General features: G+C 42.7%; 1 protein-coding gene across 4 annotated transcripts; it reads left to right on the top strand.

The window, feature by feature from the left end:
• The first annotated feature begins 1,420 nt into the window (after positions 1–1,420).
• Positions 1,421–15,601, top strand: APTX (aprataxin). Of its 4 annotated transcripts, none has more exons than XM_057720325.1 (8): positions 1,421–1,469; positions 6,853–6,989; positions 8,395–8,441; positions 8,674–8,976; positions 9,582–9,641; positions 10,476–10,702; positions 14,391–14,494; positions 15,323–15,601. In XM_057720325.1, the coding sequence occupies exons 2-8, from the start codon at positions 6,857–6,859 to the stop codon at positions 15,475–15,477; spliced, it is 1,029 nt and encodes a 342-aa protein (XP_057576308.1). In that variant the 5' UTR covers positions 1,421–1,469; positions 6,853–6,856; the 3' UTR covers positions 15,478–15,601. The 4 variants fall into 4 exon arrangements, with proteins under 4 accessions (XP_057576308.1, XP_057576307.1, XP_057576310.1 ...); XM_057720324.1 differs by having other exon boundaries at positions 1,463–1,596; XM_057720326.1 differs by lacking the exon at positions 1,421–1,469 and adding an exon at positions 1,626–2,053.
• Positions 15,602–16,705: the final 1,104 nt, after the last annotated feature.

Consider the following 16,705-nt stretch of genomic DNA (forward strand, 5'->3'; position numbering starts at 1 on the left):
TGAATTTCAAATCTGAGCATGTACAATATTAGGATAACCTGGTGGGCTTGTTGGACATATTTCGGGGGCCCCACCCCCCAAAGTTTCTGAATCAGCAAGCCTGGGGTGAGGATTGAGAATTTGCATTTCTATCAAGTTCCCAAGTGTTTTGAGGCTACTGCTATTGACCCAAGGATTATACTTTGAGGGCTACTGTATTAGATAATATCACAGGCTTATTCTCTGTTAATTTCTATGTATGCATTTGTGATAAATCTTTGGTTCTGGAGTCCCTGAAAATTTTAAGTGCCTGCCATGCCCTTAAGCGGTGCATTGTGCCATGTGACCCTGCTTCTTAGGCCAGTAATATGCTATAGAGAAAGGGCTAAACCTAATAGGTTGGGCATTTTTGCACAATATATGTTGAATAATCCAATTAGAATAATCCAATCCAGTTTTGAATGCAAGACACAACATAGGCAGGTCAGGTTGAAGCAGAGGCTAAGAGAAGCTTAATTCTGAGGGAATAACAAAACTGGTCAGATCACCAGAATAGCCTCTCTTTACCTCGAGCAATGTGAACCACATTCCACTGCCAGGAGGCCTGTGTGGCCGCTGAGATGCTTCCTGTGCTCCTCCGCTTCCTGGTGTGACCCTAACATAAACCCGCATCTTCTCTGCTAAAAAACAGCAAGTCTTCCTTCCGTGTTTCCTGGAAGATCCTCCCACTTTGTTTTGATAGCTCTGACATCTCTATCATACCATTGAGTCTCTGCTTTCCCATGGAAGGAAACGATATTCCAAATGAGATAGGAGTTCTTCCATCTTGCAGAATGCCTTCGAATAATCGCAATAGATGACTCTTAGGGAACATCCTGGAATTGCCATAAAAATCGGTAAACATCTCATTCCAACATCCTGCTGCTCTTTTCCCTTGACTGTCCCTCAGCCACTTCATTTAGTGTAGACAAAATTTAAAAATCTTAGCAGGTTTCTCCGCCTCTGGACCCTCCTGTCCTTTCTCCCCCAGAAAAGGAGAAAGCAGATTGTAGCTTTGAAAGGGGGCGGCCACAAGCAGCTACTGTGTACAGTGGCAGAGGTGGCCTTAAAAGGAGTGAGTTTTTCCTTATAAAGGGAACGTCAAGAGGCTGCACGGCTGCCTAGAAACGGCCACCGAGAGGATAGCTGCCTGAAGTCTTTCCCAATTCAGAGACTAAGAGGTGGTGACAGGGGAACGGCTCTCGGATAGAGAGATGCTGAGAACGCCGGTGCTCTGGGATAACTGCTAAGATCCAAACTTGGACCGTGGCCCAATACGGGACCAAGTGGGGAGGGCACTTCCTGATCCGGGTGGCTGGCGAGACCCTCTCAGCCAATCTTCGGACAGCCACTGGTAACGTCACTGGTTGCTCGCCAGCCTGCCTCGTGACGTCATCCCACAGCGCCGGAAGTGGAGGAGCAACGTGACTGTCGGCCTCCGCCGTCTGGAGGTAAGGCAGTTGTGGGCTTACCTCCTCTGCCTGCCGGGATGAGAGCCATGGGTGTGGGCTTCAGGCCTGGTCCTCTACTGCCTCTGAGTGATGTGCCCAGAATAACGCTCTCACGGCTTCTTTCCCGGTAGGCGTTGCACCGTCCCCGGGCTCTAGGGCTCTGGGCTTCCCGTTCCCCCGCTGCCGTGTTTTGGCGGCGCTCTCTTTGGTCTCCGCCCCACTTCGCGTTCGTTCACCTGTGCCCCAAACACCTGTACCTAGCTTGGTCGGAACACAAGCAGAGGAAAGATTAGAGAATGGGCACTGTCCAACACAAGGAGGCGGCGCAGCCTGTCAGGAAGGACATTGTTTTCTCCAGAAACGCTCCTTGAGAGGAACTTGAGGGCCCTTCACAGCGTCCTCAACAGGCCTTAACAGGAAGGCCAGAAGAAGCAAGCCTTTTCTCATGCAGACCAGTGATAGGGGTTCAGCTAAGCAAGTATATAATTTCCATGTGGAATTAATGTGGTCCAGGTTTGGAGCCTTTTGAGCATTTGATTTATGTTGGCCATCATTAGAACACTTGAGACAGGACTCTTCGTATGGTAAGACATAACAGATTTGTGCCCTTTCACCTTAGTTGTACAGTTGGTGCTGTGGGATGATGTTTTTACATTTCCTTAGCTCCTGCTTTCTTCCTACTTTGACTATTAACAATGTTGAATGCCTCTTTTTTTGCCAGATACTGAACTTTTTACATCTTACTTTAGCCCTTGTGACAACACTGTAGTGTAGAGCAGTAATTAATATCGTTTTACAGCTGAAGAAATAAAGATTTAGCTTAAATAACTGGCCTCAAGTCACACAGTGAATTGGTGCTGGAGGCAAGATTTGAACTTGAGCAGGTGGATTTCAGAGGCCTGGATGTTATCCACTGTTTTATATTGATTTTCCTCAACTATTTATCAAGCTTCCAAACACCATACTCTGTTGTTATCTGTTTTAGGGAGAAAATTGAGGTCATCAGAGGTGCTCTCTCTCAGATTTCTGCCTCTGCTTTCCCTTCATACAGTCATCTAGATTTATACCTATCTTTACCTTTCCTTCAGTATCAGAGGATGAACTGCTCTCCTGATCAAAGCAAATTCCTTTATCTTTGCTTTTGACCTTTCTTTCATACTTTCACCTATGAGACCTGTTTTCATTTGTCTTTTCTGCCCTTGTGTATGTCCCAGTTATGTATAAACAAAGTCAGGTTTCTCAGATTCGCGGCCCCCCCACCCCCGCCCAATGCCAAGCCAGAAAGAAAGAAAAAGTTCCTGGTGATCCATCTTCCTTTAGCTCTCATCCAGCAATTCTCTTCCCCTTTTCATCCAGACTTTTAGAGTAGTATTCTAAATTCTGTCTCCAACTGCTCACCTCCTGTTCCCTTCTGCAGTCTAGCTTTCAGATCTATCATTCCCCTGAAATTTTATCCTGTAGTCACCAGTGATTAATTATCAAACCAGATTGACATTCTTCAATCATTACTGGATCCCTTTGCTGCTTTTGAAACTTGATGATACCTTACACTCCCCACGCCTTTGCTTTTCAGGACAATACACTCAGCTGATTTATTCAACAAACATTTATTGTGATATAAAGATGAACAAGTCAGAGTGCCTCCTTCCCTTAAAGAGCTTACATTCTAGCTGTTTTTCAGTGTGCCTCTCTCACCAGTCATTTCTCCTGTGAATAGTCTTTTTCTTCCTTTCCTAAAATGTTGGGTGTTTCTAAGGCTTGTGACTTTGGCCCACTGTTTTTTTCATTTTGTACACACTGCCTGAGTGAGTGCATCAACTAGCTTGGTTTTAACTCCCTCTTGCGTGCTCCCAAATCAAAGTGTCAGCTTAGACATTTTCTGAGTTTTGTGCTCACCTCTGACTACCCTACTGGACAGCTCTGCCTGCAAGTCCGAAAGACTGTTCAAAATCTTCTCTGAACTTACTCTTAGCACATCCATCACTAAGTCTTGTTGATTTTGCCCCCTAAATATTTCTCAAATCTGTGCTCTGTTTTCCATCTCTATTATTGTTTTACTTTGGACCTTATCTTCTTTCATCTGAAATATGATGACCTTCTAACTGGTTTCCCTGCCTCTAGTCCTATTCCCCACATATCTGTTCTCCACACTACCTACCCTCCTCCCCCAAATGATCTTTGAAAGCAAATCTGAGTCAAAGTCCTGCTAGTAATATTTAAAGATCTGTCCATTCATCCAATCTTTTTTCTCTTATTCAGCAAATATTTATCGTTTACTAAATTGCAAAATCCATTAGAGGTTCTAAAGTTTGAGCTTCACAGCCGGTCACCCAGGGCTCTGCTTCATCTGGACCTGCCTGTATCTCCAGCCTCTCTTTTGCCTCGTACTTTAGGTTGCAGCAGCCCTTCATGTGCCCTGTGCTCTTTCTTTGTGCATTGCGCTTGCTGTTCCATTTGGCTGGAATCTTCTCTGATTCCTTTCTCTACTTCCTGCTCCTCACCTAATTAGGCTGCCCACTTTCACCTAATTAACCCAGTTAATATATAGGTCTCATTTTAGGCCCACGTCTTACAGGAAACCTTCCTTGACACCTCCTTTCTCCAAGTCTAGGTTGGGTACTCCAGCTTTGTGCTCCCACAACACCCTTTGCATAGACCAATTATTATAATTTCCACACTTGATACAATTATTTTTGAGTCTCTTTCCTCGACAAGACTGAGCCTTTTGAAGGCAGGTGTGATTTATTATACCTGCATCATACAGTAGAAGTGAGATGTAGGGCTTCCTAGGTGGTGCAGTGGTTAAGAATCTGCCTGCCAATGCAGGGGACACTGGTTCAATCCCTGCTCCGGGAAGATCCCACATGCCACGGAGCAACTAAGTCCGTGTGCCACAACTATTGAGCCTGCGCTCTAGAGCCCGTGCGCCACAACTATTGAGCCCATGTGCTGCAACTACTGAAGCTCACGCGCCTAGAGCCTGTGCTCCGCAACAAGAGAAGCCACGGCAATGAGGAGCACATGCACCACAACGAAGAGTAGCTCCCACTCACCGCAACTAGAGAAAGCCCGTGCACAGCAAAAAAAGACCCAACACAGCCAATAAAATAAATAAATTAATTAAAAAAAAAAAAGTGAGATGTATTACATCTTAATTCCCAGCACCAGAATGGCATAAGGCACATGGTATGCATGCAGTAATTTTGATCGAATCATCAAACGGGTGAAGACAAAAATATATGATGTAGTGATTAAGAACCCATTCTCAGGAGGTCCCTGGTCTAGTGATTAGGATTCCAGGCTTTTGCTGCAGTGGCGTGGGTTTGATCCCTGGTTGGGGAACTGAGATCCTGCAAGCTGTGCAGCGTGGCCAAAAAAACAAAAAGCCCCAAGATATTACAGCTGACTCTTCATGCTCTTGCATCAGCTCCTTCACAAAGCAGCTGCCTTTTAGACCTCACTCTGGCCCGCATTATGTTATACAGCCTCTTTAATAATCTCTGACTCTAGATTTCTCCACTCCAGCTTGCCTACACACAGCGTCATTCCACCTCACTGTGCAACTCAGACTTGACAGTTGTCTCCTATGGCTTGTTAAATCTCAGCTTTTTGGCCTAGTGTTCTTTCAACACCTTTGCTCTGGGGCAGCTCCTCTGGGTCAGCCAACTAAGGTCTGCTTCTCACCCCTCACCCATGGCTTGTCATTGCTGAAAATCTGTACCGTCACTTGTACTTTTTGAAATGGAATGTCCACTCCCGCTCCTTTTCTTCCTTATCAGTCCCCTTGGCTCTTGGCGTTTTCTACTGGGCAGTTTCCAAAGCCTTTCCTGACTGATCCAGTTTCTGTGACTGCATGTCCTCAGCACTCATTTGCTCACTCTGCCTTGCATTATCCTGTCCTTGCAGATGGTAATGAAACTGATTTTAAGAAATCTGGTTTCTTTTCTCTCCCCTTTGAATAGAAAGCTTGTGCAGAGGGGCTGATTAAATGCTGCTTTGCCTGCAAGGGGCATTTCGCAAAGAGGGTGGTATGAGAGTCTTGAGCATTAGTAAGCTTCTGGAGTCTAGGGAGGCATACCATGGATCTAGTCTATCCCTCCCACAGTTCCCTGCTGTGCCTCCCTGGGTGTCCTCCCTCTCTTTTTACCCTAACTTCTATGACATGTTGATGTGTCTCAAATATATACAATCAGTTAAGGACAAATATTTCCTTTTTTGTGTCAGAACTGGTCATAATTCTTACAACTTTAACCACCTTCTGGCATTTCCCTTTATAAGCCCCTGATTCTTTCTCTTCCCTGAAACACTCAGTTTTACTCAAAGCTGTGTCTCCTGAATTCCAATTCTTAAGACTCGAAATAAAGCACTTTGTAGTCTCAAAAAACACATATACATATATATGTATATATGTATGAGTGAGTGTGTGTGTGTGTGTGTATGTGTGTGTATGTATATACACCTTCAGTCTCTTCCCCTCCTTGAGCTTCATACCTGTGTATCCCAGTGTGACTCTAGGAGTCTCTCCTGGCTCTTTTTCCTCCCCATCCTCTTTGTTCAGGTCTCATCCCTGTCCCAAATTTCTTCTCTTTCTCTTCTACTGATATTCTACGTGACCATAAAAGTTGTTTTACAAGAGAATATCAGCACCTCCAGTAGTGCAGGTTGTGTATTACACAAAGGTGCTGCATTCACACTTTAGAAATTGTAGGTTTGTATATTTATTATAACAATCTTCTGGCAGATGGCAGTAAAATGTATTGTTCTAACATCAGTATGTTATAGCAGTTAAGGAATGGAAACCTTGATGCCTATGGAGAACATTCTCTGTTCTTATGTCCTTAGTTCTCTGCCAGGCAAACTTCTCACCCTTTAAAACTGAGCATGAGTATCCCTTCCTCGTGAAGCCTTTTTTGATACTCCCTGCAAGAGTCAGTCATTCCTTTCCCTGGGCTAAGGCCATATTTGGTTACTCCCTTCTTATAGTAGGTATTACATTATGTTGTAATAATTGGTATATGAGTCTGCCCCATTGTTCTCCAGGCCCCTGAAGGATAGGGACAATGTTTCATCATTCTTTGATCCTCAGCAGGTAGCTTACGGTCTAGCAAATAGAGTATATCAATAAAAACAAATCTTTGATTGCACAGCATGACTCAGGCACAGAAGTAAATACTTTACCCACATCACCTTATTTAATCCTCACAGCACCTTCACGAGTCCTGTCATTATCACATTTTACAGGTGAGGAAATTGAGACTAGGGAGGTGAAGTCATTTGCCTCAAGATGAACAACTGGTAAATGGCATGTGTGGTGGTGCTGGGGTGTGGCCCTGGAGGACTTGTGCTAGTTTTTCTAGTGATGCTCTTGTGTTTTGTCTCTCAGAGTAATGATGCGGGTGTGCTGGTTGGTGAGGCAGGACAACCGGCACCAGCGAATCAAACTTCCACATTTGGAAGCTGTCGTGGTTGGGCGTGGCCCTGAGACCAAGATCACTGACAAGAAATGTTCTCGACAGCAAGGTAACTGGTTATAGGATTGTTGAGATCACCGTGTTTGGTTCCCTCAGATAGTGATAACCAAAGATGTACATTTCCTGGATATTACTGATGGAAAACCTCTTGTGTGCCATAAACAAAAAAAAGAATTGGAATTCAGGAGACACAGCTTTGAGTAAAACTGAGTGTTTCAGGGAAGAGAAAGAATCAGGGGCTTATAAAGGCAAATGCCATAAACTCAGGCACTGAGAGCTTTCGGCCGATGCCCGGGCCCAGTGCACTCCTGAGTCCACCCTCTGGAAGTGGTTAGTGTTCAGCGTTGGGAGCAGGCGGGTTCCGTCCTGTACTGTGGGCTGGTGGAACTGAGTTCTGCACTCTGCTTTGCCCAGCAAGATTCCTTGTTGGGGAGTGAGACAGTTGAATTCTGGGATTTCCAGGTTGAAATCTTGTCTGAGAAGTGATGAGATGGTTTCATCCTTTATATTTTGCCACCACAGAGGGTGGTGTCTTTAAAAGACTATCAGGGCATCCAGCTCTTGAAATGTCTTTCCTGGGATATAATGAAATGAAAGTCCTTACAAAAAATCTTTACCACGTACTTCATTTTTCACCTGTAAACTCTAGACATGCTCACTGCTACCAGGCCTCCCCCTACAGTGTGTTCCCCATAGTAGGGGTTCCTAAGGCTTGGAGTCTGCAGCACTGATTATGGTTTTTCCCACATGAGTTAATCTACATGAGAAAAAGGAAAAAATCCATGCTTGAGCTGGCTAAGCCAAACGCACAGAAGCAGACAGTGCGTCTTGCCCTCTGTCTGCCTTGTCGCAGCAGCAGCTCTAGGGACGTGTATGTCAGCCTGTCCAGAAACTTTTTGTTCATGTATCTGAACATGAGTGTTTAGTGTTGCTTCTTCCCACACATGTTCAGACTGTTCTGTCCCTGCAATTCTCTTTCTAGAATCTCTCTTCACTCCTCCTACCCAAGGCCAGCTAAACTACAGTTTTCCAGGAATGTATCTTTTACCTCTTTCTCTGCTGAAGGATTCTGATGGTTTCATACAGTAGTGGATATCTGATTTAATCCTGAGATGTAAGAGCTTGTGGGAGAAATGGGTCCCCTTCCCTGACTGCACAGTCTGTGATCCCGAGTGGGCCAAGGGCTCTGGAATAGGGAGACTCGTGGGGATTCAGTGAAGCTGCCTTATAGAGATACTAGCAGTAGCTAAGGGAGTATGTACACTGTTGGGCATTTTATGGAAGGACCTGGAGCCCTGGCCACCTGAGTAATGGATGGTTTTGCTCTTAGGCCTTTGAGGAAACCCTTGTCACATTGTCTCCTGGAGTGAGGCTTCATTGTCTTGTGGGGAGAACAGGAGTAAGTGCCTGGTTCTTCATGGCATTTGGGTTTAACTTTTTTCAATCTCTTTCAGTACAGTTGAAAGCAGAGTGTAACAAAGGATATGTCAAGGTAAAGCAGGTATGTCTATTTGTAACTTGGATTTCCATGCTACACTTGATTTTCTTACGCTGTTGACTTTAGAGTGTCTGTGCCAGCCAATAAAGGCTTCTCTGTCACGTGTGGAAATGACAGAGTAACGGAAGTGAATGTTAAGCACAGTGCCTGGCCCAGTAAGTGGTGAATGTAACAGTAGCTATATTACTAATGGTGTTATTGCTATTATTATAATTATCTTCTGGTTATTCCATAGGTAGGGGTCAATCCCACCAGCATTGACTCAGTCATAATTGGGAAGGAGCAAGAGGTGACGCTGCAGCCTGGCCAGGTCCTCCACCTGGTGAATGAACTTTATCCATATATTATAGAGTTTGAGGAAGAGACAAAGAACCCTGGCCTGGAAACACACAGGAAGAGAAAGAGGTCAGGCAACAGTGATTCTATAGAAAGGGATGCTGCCCAGGAAGCTGAGCCCAGTACAGGACTAGAACCTGGGAGCAACCCTAGCCAGTGCTCTGTGCCCCCAAAGAAGGAGAAAGATGCATCCACCAAAAAGGTGAGGATAGTGTGCTTGCTAGATGATGTGAAGATTAAATGAGATGTAATGACTGCTTAATTGTTTTGTACACAGTAAAGCCCAGACACGCATAAGGGGTTATTAACCATGATGAAAGAGTCACTTGTTTGTGTCACCAGTCACTTGGGTGAATATCCCTTTATGTACTTTTCTCTTGAATTCCTGAGGTAAGCCATTTGAAGGTAGGGTGATAATGGCAGTGTGCTTAACACTGAGCTACTAAAATGGGTCAGTGTGTATCTGTAGAAGGTAACATTGGAATACTCTTCATAGATCGTATGATTCACATCCTGATGTCAAAGTGGAAATTTAGACAGGCTGTAGATGGAGTGGGAGAGGGCAAAGAAGATGCAGTTCACACTCTGGCATTTCCACCTCTGTCTAGACATGCAGCTCTAAATATGGGAAGAAAATGGGAATGGCTTATGGTTTATAAAGGAAAAGATTGAGGAAGAGGGATATAGTTTAATTCTTAAAGACTGACCTTATTTCCGAGTTTGATTGGACTTTGCTGACATCCAATATTAACTAACGCCAAATTTAACTATCACATTTGGGATTTACATTGCCCTTTTGTGCTTTAGGAATCATTGGGCCACTGGAGTCAAGGCTTGAAGATTTCAATGGAGGACCCCAAAATGCAGGTCAGAATAAAATTTTGGCATTTGAATACATTTCACGTTTTAAATGATCACTCCACAGAGGTCATAGCTACAAATGAAATCAAAGGAGATCAGTCCTGAATGAGATTCGTTTTATTGGGCTATTTTGTAAGATCAAGTGGCTTTTCTCATTGTCAGTAGGTTAGCAACTGGAATTCTTTGGAGAGAAGCTGAGTTTTTCAAATGAATATCCCCTCTGCCTTGTTCCTCCTAAACTTCTGGGTACTGTTAAGGGAAGTTGTGTTAACCTTAGTGTGGTCCCTTTCAACAGAGTGTCAGCTAATGTATTGTGGCTGTAGTTACTGGGCTGACCTGGGATTAATAGTCAGGCATCATCCTGGGAGGAGTCTGAGTTCTTAAATTACATCCTGGGGTGACAAGGGGCAGGATCTGATAGGGCTTCTCGGAACACATGTGCATGTGTCCTGTGGTCTGCTGTGTCAGAGTAGAGAAGGGTGCATTTGAAGTCACACCTGCAGGGGTTTTACATCAGATCCTCAGGAACTATTTTGTACTGTGCCTCTTCTGTGCGTTCTGTGTAGTGTGGTAACTGAAAACACATACTGGAGTCAACTAGATCTGTTTGGAATTCTAGACTTTCCACTTAGTATTGATAACTACGTGACCTGGCGCAAGACACTCAAAAACGTATATCTAAATCTCTGTGCTTTTATCTGTCAAAATGAAGGTTGGGGTACTAAGACCTTCTGCACAAGATTGTGGTGGGAATTAACTCAGTTAATGAACATGACAGTATCTGGCACACACAAGGTGTGCTGTAGATGTCCGTTTCCTTCTCTTGTGCCCCTCTGCTAGGTTTACAAAGATGAGCAGGTGGTGGTGATTAAGGATAAATACCCCAAGGCTCGTCACCACTGGCTGGTCTTACCATGGGCCTCCATTTCCAGTCTGAAGGCTGTGACCAGAGAACACCTCGAGCTCCTCAGACACATGCACGCTGTGGGGGAAAAGGTGATTGCAGACTTTGCTGGGTCCAGCAAACTCCGCTTCCGATTGGGCTACCACGCCATTCCCAGCATGAGGTAAGCCTTGTGGGGAGTACTGGTGCATCCTGGTTCTATCTAGGTAGATTCAGCCTAGGTCTGCTGGGTGTGCTGATAGCCCCGAGGTCCAGGGGAGTAGGGTGGGGTGTTTCCAAGGCAGGTGGGCTGAAACTCCAACCCTCCTGCCTGACTTGCTTATAAGCCTTGAATTCCTACTTCTGCTTATAATTCGATAACATACAATTCTTTGTTCTTCTCAAAGTGTAAACTCTGAGAGCCTAACTTATGAACTAGATGAAGCAGCTTCATTACCTTCAGGTGAAGAATTGTGATCAGTAACTTATCAGATTTTTCAGAAGCATCTATAATCCCTAAATGATTAGGGACCATTGCTTTGAAGGAGACAAGCATCACTGACTTCTTTCATGACAGCTTAGTAGATCTAAGATTGAAAATAAAATGAGAAAAAAGCGTAGACCCTGTTTTCCTTTGACTTATACCCGGAAGGATTCAGAAAGGAATGATTGATTCTTTTCAAGGAATGCAAGTAAGGCAGATCTCCAGTTCTTTTGAGGTAAGCAACAAGATAAGCAGACTAATTGGGTTTCTGAGTCTTTATCTTGGGCTGCTTTTTTTTTTTTCTTTTTGGTGGTAAAATATACAGAATATAAAATTTAGTGTTTTAACTATTTTTTTTTCTTTTCTTTTCTTTTTTTTTTTCTTTTTTGGCACACGGGCTTAGTTGCTCCGCGGCATGTGGGATCTTCCTGGAGCTGGGATCAAATCTGTGACCTCTGCATTGGCAGGTGGATTCTTAACCACTGCGCCACCTAGGAAGCCCCAGTGTTTTAACTATTTTTAAGTTTACAGTTCAGTGGCATTAGCTACATTCACATTATTGTGCGACCATCACCACCATCTATTTCTAGAATTTTTTTTATCTTCTCTAACTACCTCTCATTCCCTCCTCCCCCTATCCCTTGGCAACCACCATTCTACTTTCTGTTTCTATGAATTTGACTACCCTAGGTACCTGGTATAAGTGGAATTATACAGTATCTGTTGTTTTGTGGCTGGGCTTATTTCACTTAGGATGTCTTCAAGGTTTATCCATATTGTAGCATGTGTCAAAATTTCTTTTGGTTATTTTATTTAACCACACAATAGTCTTCACATTTTATTAGGTGGGTAATTATGACTTAGATTACTGACCACTTTAACAAATGAAACTTTTGTGCCACATTTTTTCCCCATCAATACTCTTTATTTTAAATTGAGGCATAACTTATATACAATAAAATGTGCAATAAAATCTATAGTTTGATCAGTCTTGGTAGATGTATATGCCACGTAACTATCACTGTGATCAAGATTCAGAACATTTCTGTCATCTCCCAGGAAGTTCCCTTGTGCTCTTTTCCCATTAATCCTCCCCTCAGCCCCCAAGTGTTGTTCTGGTTTCTTTCAGCATAGATTAGTTTTGTCTGTTCTAGAACTGCATATAAATGGAATCATACAATGTATACTTTTTTCTGTTTTTTTTTTTTTTGTCAGCATAATGGATTTTGAGATTCATGTATATTGTTGTATATATCATGGATATACTTCATTTTTTTGCTCTTATGTAAATACCTAGAAGTGGGATTGCTAGGTCACAGGGGGAAGTATGTTGTATCTCATTTTAAAAATATGTTTTGATTGTTAAAACCTTACCAAAAAATTTAGGGTGAAAAGTCATCTGTAATCATATTTCCCTAATGCTGCAGAGCTCATGACTAATAGCCCTTGATCACAAAACCCTTTTCACATAGTAATCATGGTGTCCATACCTTTTTCATTTAATGAATGCTGTTGTGGTAAGGAGAATGCTAAAGGCAAGAGTTGTGACTGGTGTGGGTGGGAAGCAAAATGAGCAGTAGATTGCCAGTTACATATCCTTTTATGATCGGTCTTTATGATATGATTTTGAATAAATTAAACATATGAAGGAAAAGGTAACAAGTTAAATATTTTTTCTATTGAGAGTAATATATTTTCAATTAAGAAAATATAAAACCGAAAGTAAGAAGCAGAGCAAAGATCTTCCATAATATCACCACTAATTAAACTCTAGACCTTATTCAAATTTCAGCCATTTTTCTTTCCATTTTTTTCTGCTCCAGGATCCCACATTGCACTTATTTGTTGTCTCTCCTTAGTCTCCCTGATCTGTGACAGTTCCTCCTCCTTTTCTGGTTTTCATGACCTTGACACTTCTGATGAGTACTGGCTAGATTGAAGTTATGCTTTGCTTTTTTTTTTTTTTTTTGCTAAAATACCACAGAAATGATGTTGTGTCCTTCTCAGTGCATCATATCAAGGAGTGCATGATGTCAAGACGGTTTGCTGCTCCTGATATTCACCTTGATCAGTTTGTTAAGGTGGTGTCTGCCAAGTTTCTTTACTCAAAATTACGATTTTTCCCTTGCAATTGATGAATATCTTGGGGAGAGGTGTTTTAAGACTATGCTACTACATTTTCTCTCCTCAAACTGTCACCCAGTGATTTTAGCATCTATTGGTGAATCTTGCCTGCAGCAGTTATTATTATGGCATTTACCTAATGGTAATTTTATGTTTCCCTCATTCCTTCTAATTTATTAATTAGAATTCTTCTGTGTGGAAAAGCTGTCCCTTTTTTCCCATTATGTATTTATTCAATACATGTGTGGACTCATGGATATTTATTTTATTCTATAGGCTTTAATTTAATCTATCTCTGTTTATTTTCTTGCTCAACTTGTCCAGCTTTGGTCATTGGAAACTCCTTTAGATTGGCTCCTGTATCACTTTGACATGCCCCAAACATTTTTTGAGCACTTCTTTATTTCTTGGCCCCTTATTTTTTGGAACAAGAGTTTCCAGGCTAATCTTTGTTTTTTAAATTTTATTTATTTTACTTTTATTTATTGTCTGTGTTGGGTCTTTGTTACTATGTGCGGGCTTTCTCTAGTTGCAGCAAGCAGGGGTTACTCTTCGTTGTGGTGCGCAAGCTTCTCATTGTAGTGGCTTCTCTTGTTGCCGAGCACAGGCTCTAGGCATGTGGGCTTCAGTAGTTGTGGCATGTGGGCTCATTAGTTGTGGCTCACGGGCTCTAGAGCACAGGCTCAGTATTGTGGCGCATGGGCTTAGTTGCTCTGTGGCATGTGGGATCTTCCCAGACCAGGTCTTGAACCCATGTCCCCTGCATTGGCAGGCGGATTCTCAACCACTGTGCCACCAGGGAAGTCCGAATTTCTTTTTTTTTTTAATTGAAGTATAGTTGATTTACAATATTACAGTAGTGTCAGGTGTACAACATAGTGATTCAATATTTTTATAGATAGCACTTCATTTATTTATTTATTAATATTTATTTATTTATTTGGCTGTGTCGTGTCTTAGTTGTGACATGTGGGATCTTTGTTACCGAATGTGGGATCTTCCTTACGGCCCACTGGATCTTTAGTAGTGGCATGCAAACTCTCAGTTGTGGCATGTGTGGGATTGAACCCAGGCCCCCTGCTTTTGGGAGTGTGGAGTCTTAGCCAGTGGACCACCAGGGAAGTCCCTAAATAGTCTTAAGTGAATGAATGAATGAGTGGAGTTAAATGGAAACACTATCAATATTTTACATACCCATGTTTTTACATTTTGTCATTTTTATTAAGCTAGGTTTAATGGTCAGTCTTTTTTTCCTCTCAACTAGCCACGTACACCTTCATGTGATCAGCCAGGATTTTGATTCTCCTTGCCTTAAAAACAAAAAACACTGGAATTCTTTCAATACTGAATACTTCCTCGAATCACAAGGTAAACATTGTTCTTTGCTTTTACATTTGCTTCATTTTCTCAGTTGTTCTCATACTTGATTCAGTTGTTTCCCAAAATAATAACTTGGCTTCAAAAACCCATGTACAACTTTGTGTTGCTTGTACAGAGAGCCCCATGAAAAGAAAGTGGATTATTTGGATTGTAGGATTGCCACTTTGCTGTGAGCAGCCTTCTTGGGAGACTTAGAGCGCTGTTATGTCAGAGCCAAAAAAAGATTGATTATATTAACAATGGGGGACTTCAAAGGTTGTCCTGAGAATTATTGGAGTTCATGGGTCTGAAAGCCCTAAACAGTTATTTCTTTTCTTGGGAGGCGCCTGGGGGCTGCCTTCTGTTAAGAGTGTTTACTTAACAGGGGAAGGCTGTGTTTATATAGAAGGAAGCATTTCCCAGTGTGTATACTGTGGAACTTCAGCATGCTGGGATGTCAATGATGATAGCTACCATTGACCAAGGGCTAACTAGGGGTAAAACCCTATGATAATAAGCCTTTGACATAGTAACATAGATTGCTGAGAGTATATCCTTGAGTGAATGTAACCTCAAATTTACTAGCTTTAAGGATACCTGGCATATTTGGGAGTCAGATTTCCTTCCTTCCTCCCTTCCTTCCTTCCTCCCTCTCTCCTTAACTCCCTCCCTCCCTTCCTTCCTTTCTCTTTCTTTCCTTCTCTCTTCCCTCCCTCCGTCTCTCCCTAGCTCTCCCCCTCCCTCCCTCCATCTCTTTGTCTCTGTCTCTCTTTTGGCTTTCCAGAGTAGCTCTAAACGTTTTTTCCTTGCTTTCTAAACTTTTTTCCTTGCTTGCAGCTGTGATTGAGACAGTACAAGAGGCTGGCAGAGTGACTGTCCGAGATGGGATGTCTGAGCTTTTGAAGCTGCCCCTCCGTTGTCACGAGTGCCAGCAGCTGCTGCCTTCCATTCCTCAGCTGAAAGAGCATCTCAGGAAGCACTGGCCAAAATGATTCTGTGGAGCCTGAACTTCTGCAGCAGGTGTGGCTGATTGTTTAGAGCAAATTCCTGGCACCTGTTCTGGATTGCGTGTGAACTTTTACTTCTTGAATTAAAACATGCAATTTTTTTTTTCTTCCACAAAGCTTATTCTGTTCCTGAGTGGCCACAATATGGGGTACCTTGAAGTAGTTTAGGAATTAGGAATTTGGATTTGTCATGGATGTGTTCTGTGGTGAGGGTGGCTGGGGTAGGCCTGGCCCACCATCTCCAGGAGCCACGTCAGGTCTGACTAATGGGAGCAGAGCCGTGTTCAAACTGACCAAATGCAGGGTATGGAAGCAGAGGGCTGCTTATATATTTCTGTTTCTTACCTTTATCCTCCCTCCTCAGAGGCAGGTGGTACCCTTTCATCAAAGCAGCCAGAATGGTCTCTTATTTATCCTGAAGGCACTGGTCTTGTTCTCTGATCTTAATCTGGTCTGTAATAGTCTCTTTCTTTTCCTCCTTCATAGGGAGACTTAGTTTCTTCTGTCCCCTTCATTCCTTTCTATTCCAAACCACCCACATGCTCCTTTCTCAGGAAGTCTGTCTCATCACTTCTCCTTCACTCTGAGCAAAGAGGCTAGATAAGGGGGTAGAGGGCTGGAGTTTTCTTCTAATATCAGGAGTTCCTGGATGGTATGGAAATACTCAGCCATATGTTCATCACAGTTCAGCTGTCGAGTCTTCTTGGTGGCCTGCTTAGATCTGTTGTCTAAAAATAAAGTTCATTCGTTTGGGTATCTCTCTTAGGCAATTGAACACTATCAGGAGTTCAGCTGATGGTCACAAAGTCAGCTCTGATGCACAAAAAGGTAGTTGTTGAATGAAAAGTTGCACAAAACCCCATTGCTTCACTTCTTCCTCAGAACAAATTTGGATGGAACAGTTGGATTAAGTTGGTTTTTGGATAACATCAAAACTAAAGGTGAAGGAAAGTCTAAAACATTATTCTTGATCAGTCTTTGATCTCTTTGGGGCTGTGAGATTTTTTGCTCTTGCTTGTAAAAAAAAAAAAAAAAAACCCTTAACAATAACTTCTCTGAAGAGAGAAAAACCTCAGTCCATAGAGACCACATTTGACCTCAGTGTCTTTCACAAATAAACAAGATGCCACAGTGGGTTTTTGGTGAGCGTGAGTATAATCACAATTAGTAGTAATTAATGATTATAGCAGCTAACATTTGTCCAATACCTTTG

Source organism: Hippopotamus amphibius, chromosome 2 (assembly GCF_030028045.1).
Source record: "Hippopotamus amphibius kiboko isolate mHipAmp2 chromosome 2, mHipAmp2.hap2, whole genome shotgun sequence".
In the NCBI taxonomy this organism is placed as follows: Eukaryota; Metazoa; Chordata; class Mammalia; order Artiodactyla; family Hippopotamidae; genus Hippopotamus; species Hippopotamus amphibius.

Excerpts from the sequence above, each read along its gene's own strand:
- APTX (XM_057720324.1), top strand. The coding sequence starts at position 1,508 with ATGAGAGCCATGGGTGTGGGCTTCAGGCCTGGTCCTCTACTGCCTCTG. Across the intron at positions 1,597-6,852 it reads CTCTCACGGCTTCTTTCCCG|AGTAATGATGCGGGTGTGCT; the intron begins GTAGGCGTTGCA and ends TTTGTCTCTCAG. Across the intron at positions 9,642-10,475 it reads TGGAGGACCCCAAAATGCAG|GTTTACAAAGATGAGCAGGT; the intron begins GTCAGAATAAAA and ends CCCCTCTGCTAG.